Below are 19,936 nucleotides of genomic sequence, written 5' to 3' on the forward strand. Positions count from 1 at the left end.
TCCAGATCGAGCGACTTCTGATGACCTGCCTTTAACAATGACGTGTCTGCCGCCAAGTCGAGGGAATATTAGCGCTCATTAACCCAGCTGCCAAAAACACTCCTCAAGGCAATAAAAATCGGGTTGTCTGACAGGGCTCATTTTAGATCGCGCACATAAAAAAATATATAGAAAGTAAAAATAATTATGACAATGATGATTATTAAAAACAATATGAACATACGAATACAAACAAACAAATAATTGTGAAAAATGAAGGATTTTTGCATATATTGATAATTAGATTACCCCACGAGTGATTTCTTAGAAATTACTAAAAGCCGTGAGCTATAGTGAAAACGGCTCCAATTAAAATAACTGCGATTCAGTCTCATTCTTCTCTTGCCCGAGGGCCTCAAAGGGCTGCTCCTCGTGCCCATCTAATTGGTATCGTCAGGAATTCCTCAAGTATTGACCCAGCGGAGCCTGAGGGGTCTTTGTTCACACAGACAGGCCTCCTACTGGTCATCATTGTGGACCTTGTAGAGTTATTGACCTCTGCACTAACATCACACTATATTGCTTCCAGCTTAACTGTTTTTTAAGTGATACATTTATTATTGATGAAGGGTTACCAAGTTTGGTTATAAAAATGGCACCTTTCATTGTAAAGATGTTTCGTATTTTTTATTTGTGTGTGTGTGTGTGTGTGTGTGTGTGTGTGTGTGTGTGTGTGTGTGTGTGTAGTTACATCTTTTAAGGATATTATTACAAATACCAGTAAAATTGGGCAACTTTGTCTTCATTCAAACAATACATTTGCAAAGTAGGACTAATAGTTTAGGGGAAATATATTTTTTCCTGTCCGAAATTAGTCTCACTAGCACGATGCAAGGTTAATGCACTCTAATGTTTAAGCAGCTCTGTTAACATTTGTCCATTCTAATGACAAATGTATTTCCAAAAGCCTCCTATAGATGGAAGCACTGACTTATGTCCAGTTGCAGTCAAATCATTGGAATTTATTATAAGGCAATTGTTTTCTTAGAGAGACAATAAATATATATAATATTCTCGTCCGAGTTTAAAATCAGTGAACTAGGTGATATTGTGTGAGGGGCACAACAAAAGTGATGCTAACTATATCTAAAGTGATATCTATAAAGGTGATAACCTCCTAAAAACATGTTTAGAGAGCCTGTTCCCCTCTTATTATTATTACACTGTAGTAATTTCAAGGTATTATAAGAAGAACTCGATGTGTGAATCGCGTGTGATAAATGGTCCAGCTTAATTAATCTCATACTAACAAAATAAGTTGACATGGCCTGTCTTCACATATTTCTTGTCACTATTGTTCACTTTTTCATATCTGAACCAAATCTTTTTTATCTTCTTCTAACTTCTTAAGTCTTTAGATTGAACATAATCGTCTTATTTCTATACACTGATGAGAGGCGGAACTGAGGCGCTTGAGCGCGACTGCAGCACCATGGATAGCGGCTGAGAGTCTTGTTTTTATTCAATTCACTTCATTCCACTGCTTGTATTCCAAATCTGCACCAACCTACACCAATTTTATATTAGGTAGATCTTCCAAAAGCACGCACTCTTTATAAAATTGAACTCAACTACTTTAGTTCATGCAAAACTTTATTTTTTGGTCCCCGTTCCAGTTCAAGTGCACCTATACAGACTGATGAAAAATGGTGTGTGGTTCCAAAAAGAATCTTTGTTGAGAAACATGTGCTTTTGTCATGATAATTCGGCAATGCATGGCTACAAAGCACTGCACGCCTTTTCGATTTGTGCATCCAAAATAGGTCGTTACAACAGACTGTTTGATCAGTGTCTGTGCCCTCCACTTGTAGACCTATATAAAACCGGCCACACATTCTTAGATCAAATGAACCGCCGGACAAAACGACCCATTACTGTGTGCAGAAGACCCCCATCAGCAAGCAACATTTAGTCAACCGTCAGACATTGGATGGGTGGGATCGCCTAGTTACAGGTTAAGAAATTTGAGCAACAGGCTCAGTGTGTATTCAACTTTCTTTTTGAAGTTAACAGATGGGAGAGACGTCTGAAGAAAACGATGCCATGCGAAACAAATGCGGGCAAATAAGAGTTATGGCAAAGGAGATTTCTGTTTGTTTATTTGTATGATTTGTACAAATCGACCCCAGAAATGGAAACGAAACGAAATTAAAATCAAAACCTAGTTCAGAATGGCTAACATTGTTTTAAACATTTTAACATCCCCACAAATTAAAGGCTATAAACACAAAGGCTATATTTGAGCTCATTCTTTCACAGTTTAATATTTTAAACTGTTGTTTGAACTGTCTTTTTGCTAAATGTATGTGCATCGTAACATCAATAGTGCATCCCTCACTCATTTACAATCCATCGACGGTTGGTGTGATTTTGCCAAGTACAATGCGATCATGGATTAACATCTGTTAATTTAACATTTACATTGACATTTAGTCTTTAAGCAAATGCTTTTGTCCAAAGCAACTTACAATTGGGGAGGGATTCAGTGATTCAACATAAAGAGGCAATACAGACAAGAAGTGTTAGTTATGATTTTTGTTCGAAAATTTAATCCATACCTAAGCCCTGCCCCTTAAACCCAACTCTAACTGTAATAATAGCTGAATAGCAATCATAGAAGTACACTAAAAATAATAATAATAATAATAATAATAATAATAATAATAATAATAAGTTGGCAATCTCAAAACTCAAAGCAGGAAAATATTCTAAATCTTCAAACTAAAGTGGAGATTAAACTCTAACAATTCTTATATAAATACTTTTATTTTCACCATTTCCTTCTCTTAATTCAATCCTACACAAAGCATGCTGAGAACTACAAATCCCATAACCAGGTAGTTGGATTCCCTTAAATTGTCCCAAAACAAAACGCCTAAATTAACTTAATGGTTTACAAATATAAGTGGACTTAACAAAAAACAAAGAAATTGGCCAAAGAATTACAAGGCTTGTGTTGTTTCAGCTTATTTTAAACGGGTATAGTTTGAACAGGCAGCCTTAATCTTTTTTTGTAAAACTGTAAGCCTAAACTTAACCATCTGTAAACGTATCCAATAAATCTGAATGGCGGATTAGAATGTTGTTCCAGGATCACTATAGATGTTGATTCAAGAACATGTCCTACTTGGTGAAATGACATTAAGCTTCTCAGCCTCTGCTTTATCAGTAATCGCCTCAGCGAAATGAAGCGCCATTTACTTAGACATACGTTTAACCGGCGTTTGCCCATAACCCTGCCTTGAGAGAGCACTGCCTCCAGGGCTGGGAAACAACCATACAGTCTCGCATACTCATTTAGACTCACTACAGCGAATTTAGTTAAGCCAATTAGCCTTTACCGCGTGTTTTTGGACTGCGCTCCCGGAAAAAACGGCTCGAACAGAGAATATGCAAACTCCGCCTTCTGGACCAACCAGAACTCGAACCTGCGACTTTCTTGTGTGAGATGACCCACTAAGCCACCGTGCAACCCCTGCAGTAGTGCATATCCTAAATACTACATCCAAATTAGACTATTTTTAAAAATAAAGGTTCCTTCTTTGTTTTTAAAGAACCATTTTTAGTGGCCCTCAATTATCTTTTTTCTAGTTTGAATAAAATTTTAGTAACAAAAAGGACATTTTTAACTATATATAAAGACCATTTTGAGGGATGTAAACAACAACAATAGCCCTAACATATTTCCTGTTTTACATTTTTAATTTCTATAGCTTCCGGGAATCCAAAAGGGTCTGTATATTGATAAATGATGTAATGGCAGCTTTGAATGCTAAATTATGACTGAATTGCATCTTGATATAGTTATGAAACAGTTTGACAATAAGCAGGAAATGTTCATGGGCAAATGACATCGCCAAATTGAAATGGTTTATATGTTAGAGACTCTGAACCCTCGAAGCCAATAAAGAACCTGTGTGTGTTTGATGACGTTCAAATCAAGTTAATCCTTCAAGAAAAGTTCAGTCAAGTTATTTTATTTTTTATTTTTAGCAACTAAAACTTGAACTTCTTTTAGTTTTGATTGAAAGGGATTTGGCTTTTTAACGCAAGTCTTTTCATGCAACTCTAAAATATGCAAATTTACCAAGTGTCTCTTTAAAAGTGGAGCTTGTTTACACAAACAAACCCGAAAAGAGCCCTTTACCTATAATTGGGTGTGTAATTAAACCCTCCGCGTAATTTGCTCTAGTACAGTAAATACACCCTTAAGTGTTCATTCATTCAAGTTAATTCAAGTTCATTCAAGCTAAAGTTGTGTTGAAGAGGAAGTGTTCATTCTTGGTGGAATTATTTCCACGCACAACATGAAAGCCTCTATCAATAGTAACTCAAACGACAATCTTCAGAGCTTTCCAGTAGGTGTTTTACTTTTATGTTGATAAATGTTTTCACCATCCCCGGCCCCCCACCCCCCAACGGTCTTTCCGTTTTACGTTGCATCCTCTACACTAGCAGCAGGGAGCGAGCATTACCCGGGGCCGCGGAGAAAGCTTGACTCACAGTGTGTTGTGTCCAGTGGTTTACACGTTCTCCCCCACAAAGCAATGACGCACAACATCCACAACTACACGCTCGTAAGAGGTCAGCAACAGAATTGTCAGGCTGAATTATCTAGCATACCTTACGATGTCCAAAGGCTGCATTGCACTTCTTTACAGACTTCATAAATAGTTTGCACCCTTTGTCATTTTGTTAACAAGTCTTAATGTCATCTCGCATAGATTTTCTTATTTATCCTTACAATTGCGTTTTTTTTTATTCAGAGAACAATATTTTTTCTCTCTCTCTAAACTCCTGCTTGAATAAGTATTGCAATTCTTTTGAATTTAACTTGAATTCGAGTTTTTTTCCTGTTATTGTTCATTTATAGAACAGTCTCCTGTCTGACAGTGTAGTCTGTTAACGTTGTGATTTCCGATACATCCTCCCATACATAAATTATTTTATTTCTGTCCGATTATAGAAGAAGCTAACACAAAGGCATAACAACTATATAGCTATATAAAACTATCATGTTAAACCTTTGAAAGCATTAGCACTAATCCTAATTACGCAAACAATTTTTCAGAAACCTAAAAAAACATCCTTACTTTCCACCTGTCCCCTAAAAGTGTTTGTGTCTTAATGTCGACGATTCCCCAAGTTTGTTTGAAACAGCGGATATCCAAAATATATTGGCATGATCACACATCTATAACCTTTAGGAATAATTAAATGATTTAAACATTATGCACGAGATGACATTAACATATTCGAATTCGAGTTAGGTGTCTATGTTTGAGACTGATAAAGACACCATTTCTATAGACAAAGCCAAAGTCTGCCAAAGTCAACGAATGATGATTTATAGTAAGGGATTGGTTATGACGTTTGCTTCTCAGTTCGCACGCGCGCACACACGCGCGCTGTAGTCTCACTGCCCACGGCATGGACGTGCGCACATTATAAGGAATCAGTGTGCTCGGAGTGGCGCAGAAGGCTGCTCCGTCATGCACTAGGTAGTGTGTGATGTAATTTCGCTGCAGATATAAATATCGTCGGCAAGGGAAAGTATACAGCATGGCTGTGCGTGGCTAGGATACACAGTCAAAATTTTCCAACTCTTTTTGACAGCTTGAACAAGTCTAAAGTATATTGTCTTGAGAGGAAACCCACTGAGCGCGACTTCATGCCGCTCACTTGGGTTGACCGTAGCTCTGTCCGTGAGTAAGCTGTTTTGTGCGTCTTTTTGGCTGCCGACTCAAGCATAGAGAAAAACGGTAGCCGGTGTCTTCAACTCCTTTTAGAAGGATGAGTGTCCAGTCGGCCCTCTTGCCAATCCTGGTCTTAGGACTAATGACAAGCTCTGTGCGCTGCGCTCCGCTGCCCGGTGGACACAGCGGCCCCGTAGAGCGACGCTGGGAGACCCTCTACTCGCGTTCACTAGCACGAATCCCCGGGGAAAAAAGAGATATCAGCAGGGACAGTGATTATCTCACGGGCATCAAAAGACTCCGACGTCTCTACTGCAACGTTGGCATTGGGTTTCATCTTCAAGTATTACCGGGTGGTAAAATCACCGGCGTACACAACGAAAACCGCTACAGTAAGTTTAATCTGTAATTTAAAATTGTGCTTGCTTAATGGGCTGTGTGAATGACGCTGAATGACATTTAGAATTAAGAATTTGAATATCTAAAACGAATTTAACACTAGAAACAAACCCTTCATGAACGCAAGAAGCGCGCAACAGTTGTTATTCAGCTGTTTACTGTAGTAATATAACTTTATCCTATTAATGAATCCAGCACCATGCCATGCTGATAATATAAACAAAGCCTAATGTGTCGCTTTCAAATACATTTCACGAATCAAGGCAGGTGTGGAATCGCACTATAGCATCTGGCATCCTGCATTACGCACGCAACAGGTCTCTGTAACCAGAGCAGGACAGGAACCGGGCCAAAATCCCAAGCCTAAAGTTAGGAGCGGGATAAACTTATCCTTTACAGTTGATTAACCCTTCACATAAATGTTTTTTTTTTAAGTTCTTTAAATCGTTTTTTTTACACGATTAACCTTTTTGTTGCATAGGTTTTTGAGTAGCTGTATAGCTATTTTGAAATAGAAAGATATCAATTTATAATTATTAAATATTCTTCAGACTACTTGTGACTACTTCTTTTTAACTAGCACAGATAGCTAAAGAAATAGCTATTAAACGGTTCTTGGAATAAATTGAAACCTTTTAGAGATTTTAGAAGAATCAGGTATAAGAATAGATTTATGGGTCCATAATAGTCATTCTCCATACTCGTGTGCTCAATTAATGTATATCCAAGACCATAAAAAATATGACAACAGTATGTCAACAATATGACACGAAGGCGGTTCGTGTTTCCAAAGTCAAACTCAAGCTGTATTATATCCTGTGTTTACCTTGTTTGTCAACATGCATCACAGGAAAAACAGTCATTTTATTCACTTTTATGCACTAGAGGTGCATTTTACATTTTTTCTCCGTATAGGAAAATCAGAAGTGCTATTCATATGACTTTCATATTATAATAAATTATATATATATATATATATTTTCTGACACGAAAGCGTCAAAGAAATAAACGTTGTAAGGATTGACTCATTGGAAAAGTAAGTAATTTCGACTAAAGATAACTCTTGGGGGCTTTTACAGAGACATAATAGATGCAATAATGCATATTGGAAATTTGAAGAGGCGGAAAGTGTCATTTCCTTCAAAAAGGATGCTCTGGCAAGATAAACGTAAACATGTACAATTTTTAGAAAGGCAGTCAACGCTGGGAGTTGCCAGACAGGGCTAAAGATATAAGCCAAACAAGGTCATTTATTTTCTTTGTTGTGTGTTTCAGGTCTTCTTGAGATATCTCCGGTGGAGAGGGGAGTTGTGACACTGTTTGGCGTGCGGAGCGGGCTATTCGTGGCCATGAACAGCAAAGGGAAGCTTTACGGATCTGTGAGTATGAAATGATTTACAACAGGTTTCCGCCCGTGAATGTGCTTATCAGAGCTCGATGACATATCACCCTGTACTTGAGATGTATCCCCTTGCCACCAACATCCCCCCTCCCAGTCCCATAGACTCCGACAGCGTTACATTGTTAAACTCAGTCGTGCCGTGCTTCCAGTGCTTAGTGGTGTTTTGTGGGATGGACAAACCCAGGAACGGTAGCGCAGTAGATCATTCGGACTACGCATTCCATTCTTAGCATTGCCAGCCAACACATGCACCTACTGTCCTTTCCAGAGTAAAGATGAACTGGCCAAAGAGGACCACCCAAACACCAAACTAGCTGCTGTCTTCTCCGATTCCTTCATGCACAAGACCCAGAAAACTTTTCTAAGCCCTATATATCGCGCATGACAGTCCACCTTAACAGCTTGTCTGTCCCCCAGAACTATAGTTATAAACCAATGCTGTCTCTTTGATAAAATATTGCCAAAGTTTGTTTTTGTTTATCCCACAAATTCCTCTTCAGAATGGCTTGGGGTTTATTTTTAAATCACAATACTGATATGAGAGATTCTATTGAGATGTCAGTGAAAATAATAATTGCTATTTCCTTTCCGTTTCAGGAGCAGTTCACAAACGAATGCAAATTCAGAGAAAAGCTCCTCGCAAATAATTACAATGCGTACGAATCGCTGGCACATCCTGGGATGTACATCGGACTAAGTAAGGCTGGCAAAACAAAGAAAGGAAACCGAGTATCAACATCCATGACGATGACACATTTCTTGCCTAGAATTTGAGCTCATTTTGGACGGGCGTAAGGCGGAGGAACGACGATGCACTTTCTACCAGAAGTTAAATGTGAGGTTAAGTGTATCGTGTCATGATGTATGTATATATTAGACTATTTATAACTGTTGGTTTTATATTTCATCACACCGTCCTCTTTGCGAGGTGGAAGACAACAATTAATTTATTTGTTATTTGTTAATTTATCCTCATTGCTGCTACCACGTGTTCATATACAAGTGAAATTCCTACAAATGTAAACATATCTTTTTTTGCACTGTTTGTGTTGTTCTAATGCGTTTTGGGGAGGTAGTCAAAAATACGCCATATTTAATTTGAGATTTTCAGGACAAACAGTATCCAAAAGTGTTCAAAAGACGTATTTTAAAAGTCTGCAATCAACTGACAACAAGAAACGCGATTCCTCGCGTCCTAATTTTTGACCGCGAAAAATTAAATATGGCGGCAACGCTGACTACGGTCTATTTGTCCTTCGTCGGAAATAATATGTAAGTCTTAGGTCAAGCCTCCAATCGTTAAGGTGTATCAACCCCCATAGTATTAGCACTGGAGCAATTGTCCAATGTCTGGGCTCCTTTGTGCGGAGCTCGGATCTAACTGAAGCAGTATCGGCTTACTCTAGCTTACTGAAGTTCTACCCCTTCAAATCTGTTTTTAGCTCTGCCGGGGGGTTGAACTTTGAACTTATCTGCAGTCAATCTTTGTCACATCTCTAAGGCTCTAGATCGAGAGAAGTAGCTTCTTTAACATAGAGACATGAATTTTTAAAAATCCAAAGGGATTGCCATGCATATACCGTATACCCTGAGCCCTTTGGACAGACAATGTCAAGTTCAAGTCAAGTTTCTGCTGTGGATTTTGGAAGATATGAAGATCAGTATTTTTATGATGGTAACACAAAAACAAAGAAATGACAGTGTTGTGTATAAGAGTTAGCGTAAATACAAATGTCACAACTTCCACAGTGAGTTACAAGAAGGCGTTTACCCACTTTGTTTGTCGTTTTCTACCTCATGCAGTTTCCAACTGACATTTTCCTACTTTGAAAATCAGCTGACACCGAATGTTTAGCTCTAAGTTGCTCTTCTGAGGCTCCTGCCACTCTGAAGTTCTGGCGGCCATTGCGTCCTAGTTGCGCCTTGTCACGTTTGAGCTATCTTTACCCTGTGATTTACTTTTAGAAAGGATAATCATGTTGGAAATATTTGCAGACAGCTGTTAGACTACACTATATGCTCAACAAGTAACTCTATATTTTTCTTAACATATTTTGTAAATATGGTGCAAAACTCAGAAGCTGCTTTAAACTTATATGGCGTTAGATATATTAATAGTAAGATATGATACATTCATGCAGGGATTAACAGGTTTTCCATCTTATAAACATATATTTGAGCAATATTATCTTTAAAAAGCATTCCTTACTGTCATCGTCAGGTACATTTCATTGAGAGAATCTAAAAATGTACCTGTACTTGAGTGTAATTCTGAACTGAAAATGAACAGATAGTCTTTTGGGGTTCAAGAAAACCATTTAGGAATAAAAAAAAAGAAACTGAAGCTAAACTGACCGGTTGACCTAAAAAGCATCAACACATTCGTATAGTTTCATTTACTGTAATTTTAACTGTTACATGTCCAAATTTGTTTCTTAACATGCCCTGCCTGGATGTGCACATCAATTAGTTTCACTTGATGACTCTGAGCTACCTAAGCTAATGCTGGAGGAGGGAAGGGTTGTCTGTCTTTCTCTTTTCCACATCTGTGCCAAACCTCTTTCCAAATGGACGTGATTTGCATCAGTGTGGATGTTGTTTACAATAGACCCAATGGCCACTGAAGGCAAATTGCTCGTCTGACCCTCATCACAAATCACTGGACTTGATTTGTTTAACCAAAAAAATGCAATATCAACAGGCATGACCTAGTAGCCTGAGATTAGTGGAAACAGCCACTCCAACACAACAATGTTCCAAATTTTGCCATTGTCTGGATGTGCTTATGAACAGGGATGTATGCTGTGTATTGAAATCAATTTTCTCTGTCAATTCCCATAAGGTTTATCGATAGCAGAGCTCTAAAGTAAATGGGCTAATGTCTGAGTCCTGTCGTAGTGCGCTCTGAATCCTGTTTTACCAAATATTGTCTGTAGTTTTATACAGGTCTTGTTAAATATTGTGATGTATGTGCTGTGCACATGATGATACCCTAACTTAAATGGAAGTTAATAAATATGTAAATCATGCAATCTGAGTGTTCTCAATTTTTCCTATAAAAGCAAATGACGGTTCAATGAAACCGACAGCTGTGATGGCACAAAACACGTAAAACTAGAATATCTCCCAGTATAACTATAGAAAGGGGCCTTTCCCTGCTGGAGCTAAAAATATGCTCACAGACTTGTGTCACTAGACTATGTGGGCCCGCCTGGAGTGCCATGCCTGATATTTCTACAAGGACAGCTCTGCCAAGACACTCTGCTGCTGTTATTTAACTTGCCAAGGCCTAGTTTACAGATTGGGTGGTTTTGTCATCCGCACAGCCAAGCGGTCACTCCTGGGAGTGGAAAGCACTCTTTTGCTTGTGTGAATGTTTCCAAAGGTTCAGAAGAGGATTCCGCAGTAGCCCTTCCAGGCATGCGGTTCCATGAAAGGGGACCCGTTTAAAGTGGTTTGGGCCCTTCCTTTTTCTGTGTGCTGACTAATGAGCAGATATGTCAGACTAGTCTTTGTGAAGCCATGATTGGCTTTTACTTTAGATCAACTGCCAGGGCTATTGTCTTTCTTTAGTACAATCCACAAACTGACGTTTTATGCAAACAGAGTTATGCATTTCCATTTTTTACTGGCACGTAAGTGTAGGATGACAAATGGAGACGTGAATGACAAAGAACAATCCACATCTGTCCTAATATCCTTTCAACTGTCTATTTGTTACAACAGTTTGATGTGTGGATATTACATACATTTCTCCTATAAGTGGATAATTAGTAGATAATGTGCCTAATATATAAAATTAAATCTTGATTTAAAAGTTTCGAATAGTTTTACAACACTTATTTAATTTGAAGTATTTATTTTATTATTATTAATATTATTATTTTCAATTTGATAAATCTAAAAACATAATAATATAATTAGTAAATAATTAACTGTAACCTATATCTTGAACACATCTATTAGAATTTTTCTTAATTACAGAAAAACATTTTTTTTTACAAATATAATTAATTATTTATTTAATAATGATTAGATTCTCATTTAGTTTCTGCATCAATTAAAATTTACTAAATTAATTTTATATACACACACTGTAGAGAAATCATGTTTGCCTTACATTTTTAAGCTCAATCAAATTAACCTTAAGCATCCATTAAACTTATGTTAAACACAACATCATTATGAAATCATTATGAAATCGTAGCATACATTTCTGGAGATCGCAAATTATTCCAAAAAGCAGGTAAAACATAAACAAAAGGCAAAAAATAAAATAAACAAGTAAATAACAGGGTGAGAATGTGGTAAAATGTGAAAATGTAAAAATCAGGTGAGGGCTTTTCTTTTTCTGGATTGCTTTTTCGAAATTGTCGATGGGTTTGGAGAAGTGGGTGGAAGTGCGCTGGTCAATCTGTGTTTTTAAAAACACTTTTGGTTGAGCTTAGGGAAGGAGGAGGGTGGGCCAGTCGATGAGTCAGTCAGTCAGTCAGTCAGTCAGTTAGTCAGTCAGTCAATTGCCAGCGGCCTCTAGTAGATTTACGCAAGAACAGCAGGCGTGAATAGCACTCACAAGAGAAGTCGTACACAGCGGCATCTCACCAAAAATGTATATAGCGGTACGTTTTCAGAATGAGCCTGGGTTGGTTAAACTGACTTAAAACAGCTTGCGTAACTTCTAAAATTACATTAGAATATTATTAACTCATGTAATAATATAAACATATGCTGTCATGACTAATTGTCCATATACTTTTTTTACAGTGTAGATATTATACTGAATATTCATTGAAATATACATAAAAAAGATGTTTAATATCTTTCAACATAAAATCAAAGCTTACAATTAAAAATGCATGAATGGCCCTAAAGGACAGTTTTGTTTATTTAGGTAAATCATGGTGAACATGCTCAGAATTAAAGAGACTGCTAGGGATTCTACCATACAGCCGGTGTAAAAAGGCACAAGATGTGTTTGGTGCGGCTTTTTTTTTTTTTTTTGCTATTTTCAGACCAGAGCAACCTTAATTTTCACATTTTGCGCCACCTTTTAAAATAAAAACAAGCTTAGATTTGTCCATCTGTCAGGTTTTGAAGACGTATGCATCACCATATGGGGCATAAGAATAGGATGTAGGTTTGGATATAACTCAGTTATTTAACCACACTTCGTTATTTTTGTTCATTTATTTGTTTGCTGAAAATTAGAACTAAATTTAGATCTTGTTTTGAAACAAATCTTTATGTTTAACAAACAAAATTAAATATATAGGCTAACTTTTTCAGTGGAGAGTGTACGACACCTTTTCCTTATTCACAAAAGTAAATGAGTAAAGTAAAGAGTAAAAGTAAAGTAAAGAGAAAGTAAAGAGGCTAATTGGAGAATTCTCGTTCTTTATCCTGGTGCCGGTTTTCTCGCTAGTGAAGTGTTCAGTTTTTTTCACTTACAAAGTCAGCCATGTAAATAGCAAATGTGTCATGGTGCAACTGACTCTGAAAGGGAAAGGGAGATGAGACTCTGATTGGCTTAAAGCACGTTATGCTCAAAAACACACCTATAAGTCATTAAGAGAGTAAAGCACAAACCTGTACTGCAGGGCGCAAACTGTATTTTTCAGTCGTTAATGCTTTTGCGATATGCACTTTAGATTTTGCGCCTAGATCGTTAAAATGGAGCCCTTAATGTACTAAGAAAAAAACTCCCCTTTATCTTTGACCCAAACGTATTATTTTAGGAAGTGACACTATATTAAACTTTATACTTCATTAAAAAAAATTCAAAAATCCTTAAAATAACATTTCATCATCTTAAAAAGCCCACACTAACAGTTTTTTTTTCAGATACTAATTGACCTTGGCATACAATCTATAATATGTTAAACACTTTATGACTGCTCTTTGTATCTCTGTAATACAAACTTTCAACTCATCCACTTTTAGTCCTTTCAAAATACAAACTGAGCTTTTTAATTCAGAAAATAAAGCAAATTTTTAGTATACTGAAGATAGCATATGCATGAACTGCTTTTAAAATGAATTATAAACCACATCATTTATCCCTAATTTACAATACACAGTCTGCCCATTGAAATGAAGCTTTCAATTTAAAGAGGGACAGGCAAAGTAAGACAGGTGTGGTCACTTAATACACATGTATTCCTGGCCATGAGCTGGGCTAAATGGAGGCCTATCATTGCCCAAAAAGAATGACAACTTTTTGCTCCAATAAACTTGTACGAGGGCAGTAAAGGCCTTCCTAAAAATAGTTTCTCCTCACCGCCTGTATGCGTCAGTTTCATTGTCTGTCAACCAAATAAACATCCATCCACCTCTCAAGTGCCTCTTCTCCATTAAGTTGTTTGGCCCAAAACTGTCTTTATATCATAGCAGGCCTTTCAAGTTCTCCAGAGCACAAAGACTTCACAAGACAGGTCAATGGCTTAACAGCTCACAACAATGTGTTCGCTAACAGAAAGCATATTGGGAGTAATTCCCTTGCTGATGCTCTGGCAGCCAGGTGGAGGCTTTGAGGAGGAGGAGGAGGAGGAAGGTGGAACATTTGGGCTACTGTGGCTTAGTCTGTGGTTGTGTTTTTAGGCCTTCCTTGAGAAAGAACAGAGAGGTTGTGCCACCATGTAGTGCTCTTACAGGGCAAGCCAAAACCACTTATGTTACAAATAACATGTGCTCAAGCCTTGATATTGTGTGTATTTTAAAAGGATTTTAAAACATATTTCATCTGTTATGTTGTCTGCATTTAGTTCTGCTTGATGTAGAAAAGCTGTGATATTGTGAAATGCGACAAATGAAAACATTTTTTAGAAATGTAACTTACCTAAAAACTGTAAGTAGTCATGCATTATGATTCTTCAGAAAGAAAGAAAGAGAAAGAGAAAGAAAAAAAGTATGAAAAGAAAGAAAAAATAAAAGAAAGAAAGAAAGAAAGAAAGAAAGTAAAACATAATGAGAGAGAGAGAAAAAGAAATAAAGGAAAATATAATGAGGGAAAGAAAGAAGATGGAAGAAAGAAAAAGAAAGAAAGAAAGAAAGAAAGAAAGAAAGAAAGGGGAAAAAAGAATGAGAGAAAGAAAGATAAAAAAGAAAGAAAGAAAGAAAGGGGAAAAAGAATGAGAGAAAGAAAGATAAAAAAGAAAGAAAGAAAGAAAGAAAGAAAGAAAGAATTTGATAAAAAAAGACAGACAGACAGAAAGAAAGAAAGAAAGAATTTGATAAAAAAAGACAGACAGACTGAACAACAGACAGTTAGAAAGAACAGATGAATAGATAGACAGGTAAATAATAACAGACAAATAGACAGACAGAATGACAGACAGATCAAACTGATAGAGGCAGACAGACAGATAAAACAGACTAACAGAGAGAGACAGATAAATAAAAAAAGACCAATGGACACAGACAAAGACAGAATGACAGAGATGGACAGACAGACAGAAAAAAAGAGAAAAATAGTCAGAGACAGACAAATACAAACAGACAGACAGGAAGGTTAAAAAACAGAAAAACAGACAGACAGACAGAAAGACAAAAAGGTAAAAAAAAAAAAAAACAGAAAAACAGACAGACAGAAAGGTACACACACACACACACACACACACACACACACACACACACAAAAACAGATAGAAAGGTATAAACAAAAAGACAAATGGACACAGACAGAGACAGAATGACAGAGATGGATAGACAGACAGATAAAAGAGACAAATAGACAGAGACAGACAGATAAATAAAAACAGACAGACAGACAGGAAGGTTAAAAACAGAAAAAACAGATAGACAGACAGACAGACAGACAGAAAAACAAAAAGGTAAAAAAACAGACAAAGACAGACAGAAAGGTTAAAACACAGAAAACCAGACAGAAAGGTAAAAAAAAAAACAGAAATCTGAAATCTGCACATAAACTCCATAAAGGATTATTAACTGTGACTCTGTGATGTCACAGTTTGCTACTCAAATACAGACAGACAGATTACAAACAGACAGAATAAATAGAAAGATAGATAGATAGATAGAGAGAGAGAGAGAGAGAGAGAGAGAAAGAGACAGACAGACAGACCGACAGACAGACAGAAATAGACAGAGAGACAGATGACAGGTAGGGAGGCAGGTAGATGGTTGGTAGGTAGGTAGGTAGGTAGGTAGGTAGGTAGGTAGGTAGGTAGGTAGATAGGTAGATAGATAGATAGATAGATAGATAGATAGATAGATAGATAGATAGATAGATAGATAGATAGATAGATAGATAGATAGATAGATAGATAGATAGATAGATAGATAGATAGATAGATAGATGTAGGTGGAGGATGGGCCTACAGAAGCAAATAAGTCGCAAAGCAAATAAGATGAATTCAAATTCCTACACCTGGTCTGGGCCACAAGCAGCCACATGAATGCATCTGCTCCAACCTCCACTGCCAGCGAACCCGTAGCCTCCGCAATCACTGTTATCCCAACACACACCTGCTGACAAACACAAAATGAAATGGATGGAGGCCTTCCAAAAGACAACTCAACTGGGGACAGTGCAATAATGAAGCCTAAAACCGATCTCTTTATATTTGAACAAGTTAGAAGCAGAAATCATTCGAGATTGGGGTCAGTGCAATTTTGTGTGCATGTAAATATGAGCACTTGCGGTTTGTTTTTGCATGTCGGAGCAGAGGGAGAGTACAGGGATATTCGGATGCCTGAGGCGCTCTGTCTGAGAGTTGTATTTAGATTGGGTGTTTGCGCCTCGTGCCCTCTTTGTAGGGCCAGCTGTAAGTTGTCTGTTTGGGATACTCCAGATGTTTGCCTATAAAGACAAGGCACTTCAAACAGCTGCGAAAAAAACATCCTCAAACCCTCACACTTCCACCATGTTTAGAGGTGTATGCTGGGGCATTAGTGGAGGGGAAATGACTGCGCCTCTTGCCCTGTAATCATGGGTACGGCTGGACAGCATTCAGACTGAGAGGAAGGGAAGCTGACAGTCACTTTCTATTCTACACCTTTGGCTCTTAGGGGAATCTCTGAATGTTCTTACCTTTCCCTAGGGAACTTGAACTTGAGCGAGGAGCTGCTGCTGCTGCATGAGAATATACAGGCTCCATAGGCGATTGGATTAGAGTTTGAATAAATTAATTTTAATTTGAAAAAAGAAAATGTTTCTTTTAATGAACAAGGCTGCCTTTGTTTGAAAATTACTATACCGATATTTATAATAATAATTCCTTACATTTATATAGCACTTTTCTGGACACTCAAAGCGATTTACTACGCGTTCACACTGAAAGCAGCAAAAGAGCGTCAAAGTAGGCAGAAGTCATTCATTTTTTCGCTGGTGTGGGTGTCGAGGAGAGTTGAAATCAAGTTAACTTCATGGTAATAAGCTATGATGCGGTTTGGTGGCAAGCAATTGAAATGTAGAAGCCCAACGCTTGAGAGGATTCAGAGAACATAGCCCTGTGAACTTTGGTTCTAACTACAGTTGTTCCCAAGAGTTTGATTATTGCGGTCACCGGATTTCCAATTGTTTTCCATGTTTTCTTACAGACATACAGTTAAATTCAGAACTATTAGACCCCCTAAATTATTAGCCCCCCTGTTTATTTTTATTTAAATTTCTGTTTAAGGGAGAGATTTGTCAACACATTTCTAAACATAATAGTTTTAATAACTCAATTCCAATAACTGTTTTATTTTATCTTTGCCATGATGGCAGTACATAATATTTGTCTAGATATTTTTTTCTGGACACTTCTATACAGCTTTAAGTGACATTTAAAGGCTTAACTAGGTTAATTAGGTTAACTAGGCAGGTTAGGGTAATCAGGCAAGTTATTGTATAATGATGGTTTGTTCTGTAGACAATCGGAAAATATATAGCTTAAGGGGCAAATAATTTTGACCTTAAAATGGCTTTTAAAACATTTAAAACTGCTTTTATTCTAGCCAAAATAAAACAAATAAGACTTTCTCCAGAAGAAAAAATATTATCAGACACACTGTGAAAATGTACTTGTTCTGTTAAACATAATTTGTAAAATATTTAAAAAAGAAAAGAAAGTTCAAAGCAGGGGATAATAATTTTGACTTCAACTGTACATTATAAAAACTTGCGAATGGCGAGTTAATTCTTTTTGTTTATTGTCATGGCACAGTAAGGAAACAAGTCTCCCTGTACAATGAAATTCTTACTTTGCCGTCCACAGTGAAGTCATACACAAAATATACATGTCATACACATACAGTTAAAGTCAGAATTATTAGCCCCTTTCAAAAATATTTTGTTCTTTATTAAATATTTTCCAAATAATGTTTAACAGAGCAAGGAAATTTTCACAGTATGCCTGATTATATTTTTTCTTCTGGAGAAAATCTTATTTGTTTTAGTTCGGCTAGAATAAAAGCAATTTTTAAAACACCATTTCAGGGACACAATTATTAGCCCCTTTAGGCTATATTTTTTCTTGATAATCTACAGAACAAACCATTGTTATACAATAAATCCCCTAATTACCATAACCTGCCTAGTTCACCTAATTAACCTAGTTAAGCCTTTAAATGTCACTATAAGCTGTATAGAAGTGTCTTGAAAAATATCTAGTGAAATATTATTTACTGTCATCATGGCAAAGATAAAATAAATCAGTTATTAGAAATAAGTTATTAAAACTATTATGTTTAGTAATGTGTTGAAAAAATCTTCTCTTCGTTAAACAGAAATTGGTGAAAAAATAAACAAGCGGTCTAATAATACAGGGGGGCTAATAATTCTGACTTCAACTGTACATACATAGAAGTGACAAAAGTAAACTATAAAATGTATATATTTAAATATCTATGAATGTACAAAATACATAACACTGATTGTGGAGTAATGTAAACAAATGTAAATAATGTATATTAATTGTTTAAAATTGTGCTTATTATGCAAAAATTGCCTAGTGCAATTGGCTTACGTGCAAACAACAGTATAATGGCCGGAGCAGATTGAGTGCAATTGTATGTATTAATAGTGTAAACTGGGACGAATAATTTAATGTGCTACTGAGAAAAAAATTAAACTGTTTATGTCCACTGTCTATCTGTTTATTAGTCTGATTCTTTAGTCTGGCAGTCCTGCATCTCACAGTGTGAATATTCTGTGTTGTGGATGCGTGGGGTCTTTTAGGATGGAGGCAGCTCTCTTGTGGACTCTGTGATTGTAGATAGTTTGCAGAGAAGGAAGTGGGGTCCTGATGATCCCCTCTGCAGTCCTTGCCACTCTCTGCAGACATTTGCTGTCCTTTGCAGTAGCGTTGCCATACCACAAAGTAATATAGAGTTACTGATGTGCATTAATGTTATATATATATATATATATATATATATATATATATATATATATATATATATATATATATATATATATATATATATATATATATATATATGTATGTGTGTGTGTATATATGATATACATACTTTTTAAAGAAAAAAAAAAAAAAAAAAAAATATATATATATATATATATATATATATATATATATATATATATATATATATATATATATATATATATATATATATATATATATATATTTAAATTTATTTATTTTCTTTAAAAAGGCGGAAATCTCATACGACAATATAAAACAGTATTGCTGCTTCAGAATATTTCTGACATTTTGGATACATATTGGATAAATGGAGTAAAGCCACACCACATGCAACTTGATATAATGAACATTTTCACGCGAGAAAACATTTTCTATGAGGGAATGTAACAGATTTGCTGATAATGCTGCAACAACTCCTTTAAATACGAGATTAATGTAGCGAACTCACCACCTTTGATGTGAACGCACAGTTACACATTGAAAAAGAATCTCCTCGTCCACCTTTAGTGTGCAGCATCCACCTGGATGACGCTATGGCAGCCATATTGCACCGGACCACACACCAAACACCAGCTGATGAAAATGAGCGAGTTTGAGCCACTTGTACATCCCGGAAGCGTTCAGAAAGAACATAACACAGGTGAAGAAACTCGACACAGAGACACATTAACACCTCACTGCCAACTAGCGTTTTGGAAGTGTTAATGCAGACCAACAGTGACGCGCAGAAGTATAAATGCACAGCTACGCGCGTTGCATGCGCCGTTGCTTACACCGGTCACTTGACGCAGAAGTATAAACCAGGCTTAACACCACTAACAACCTAGCATTTCGCATGTGATCTCTCATCCAGGTACTGACCGGAGCTTAGCTTCAACGGGCGACCATGTGAGAGCTGCAGAGAGCTAGCTGCCAGGATAATTCTAAATGTATTTTTTTCTTCTTTCAACGCAATTTCAAAGCAATTTGTAAATTTTTGACTTAGGGCGTATTCACACTAGCCACGGTTGCCT

General features: G+C 36.7%; 2 protein-coding genes across 24 annotated transcripts in view; one reads left to right on the forward strand and one right to left on the reverse strand.

The window, feature by feature from the left end:
* ano1a (anoctamin 1, calcium activated chloride channel a) overlaps window positions 1-19,936 on the reverse strand; it is a 370,388-nt gene that overhangs the window by 334,676 nt on the left and 15,776 nt on the right. For 9 of the 23 annotated variants that reach the window (XR_015494670.1, XR_015494661.1, XR_015494662.1 and 6 more), the window contains one exon: window positions 15,923-16,020. The exons of 6 other annotated variants lie outside the window; for them this stretch is intronic. The gene's annotated coding sequence lies outside the window, so the exon portion shown is untranslated. Of the gene's footprint in view, window positions 1-15,922; window positions 16,024-19,936 lie in introns of all 23 variants that reach the window. 8 more of the 23 variants (XR_015494671.1, XR_015494663.1, XR_015494665.1 and 5 more) reach the window with 1 other exon arrangement.
* fgf4 (fibroblast growth factor 4) lies at window positions 5,515-10,565 on the forward strand. Its single transcript, NM_131635.3, is given in 3 exon segments — window positions 5,515-6,127; window positions 7,410-7,513; window positions 8,134-10,565. Coding segments are annotated over 3 exon segments (576 nt in total). The 5' UTR covers window positions 5,515-5,832; the 3' UTR covers window positions 8,311-10,565.

Source organism: Danio rerio, chromosome 7 (genome assembly GCF_052040795.2).
Source record: "Danio rerio strain M-AB ecotype USA chromosome 7, GRCz13ab, whole genome shotgun sequence".
In the NCBI taxonomy this organism is placed as follows: domain Eukaryota; kingdom Metazoa; phylum Chordata; class Actinopteri; order Cypriniformes; family Danionidae; genus Danio; species Danio rerio.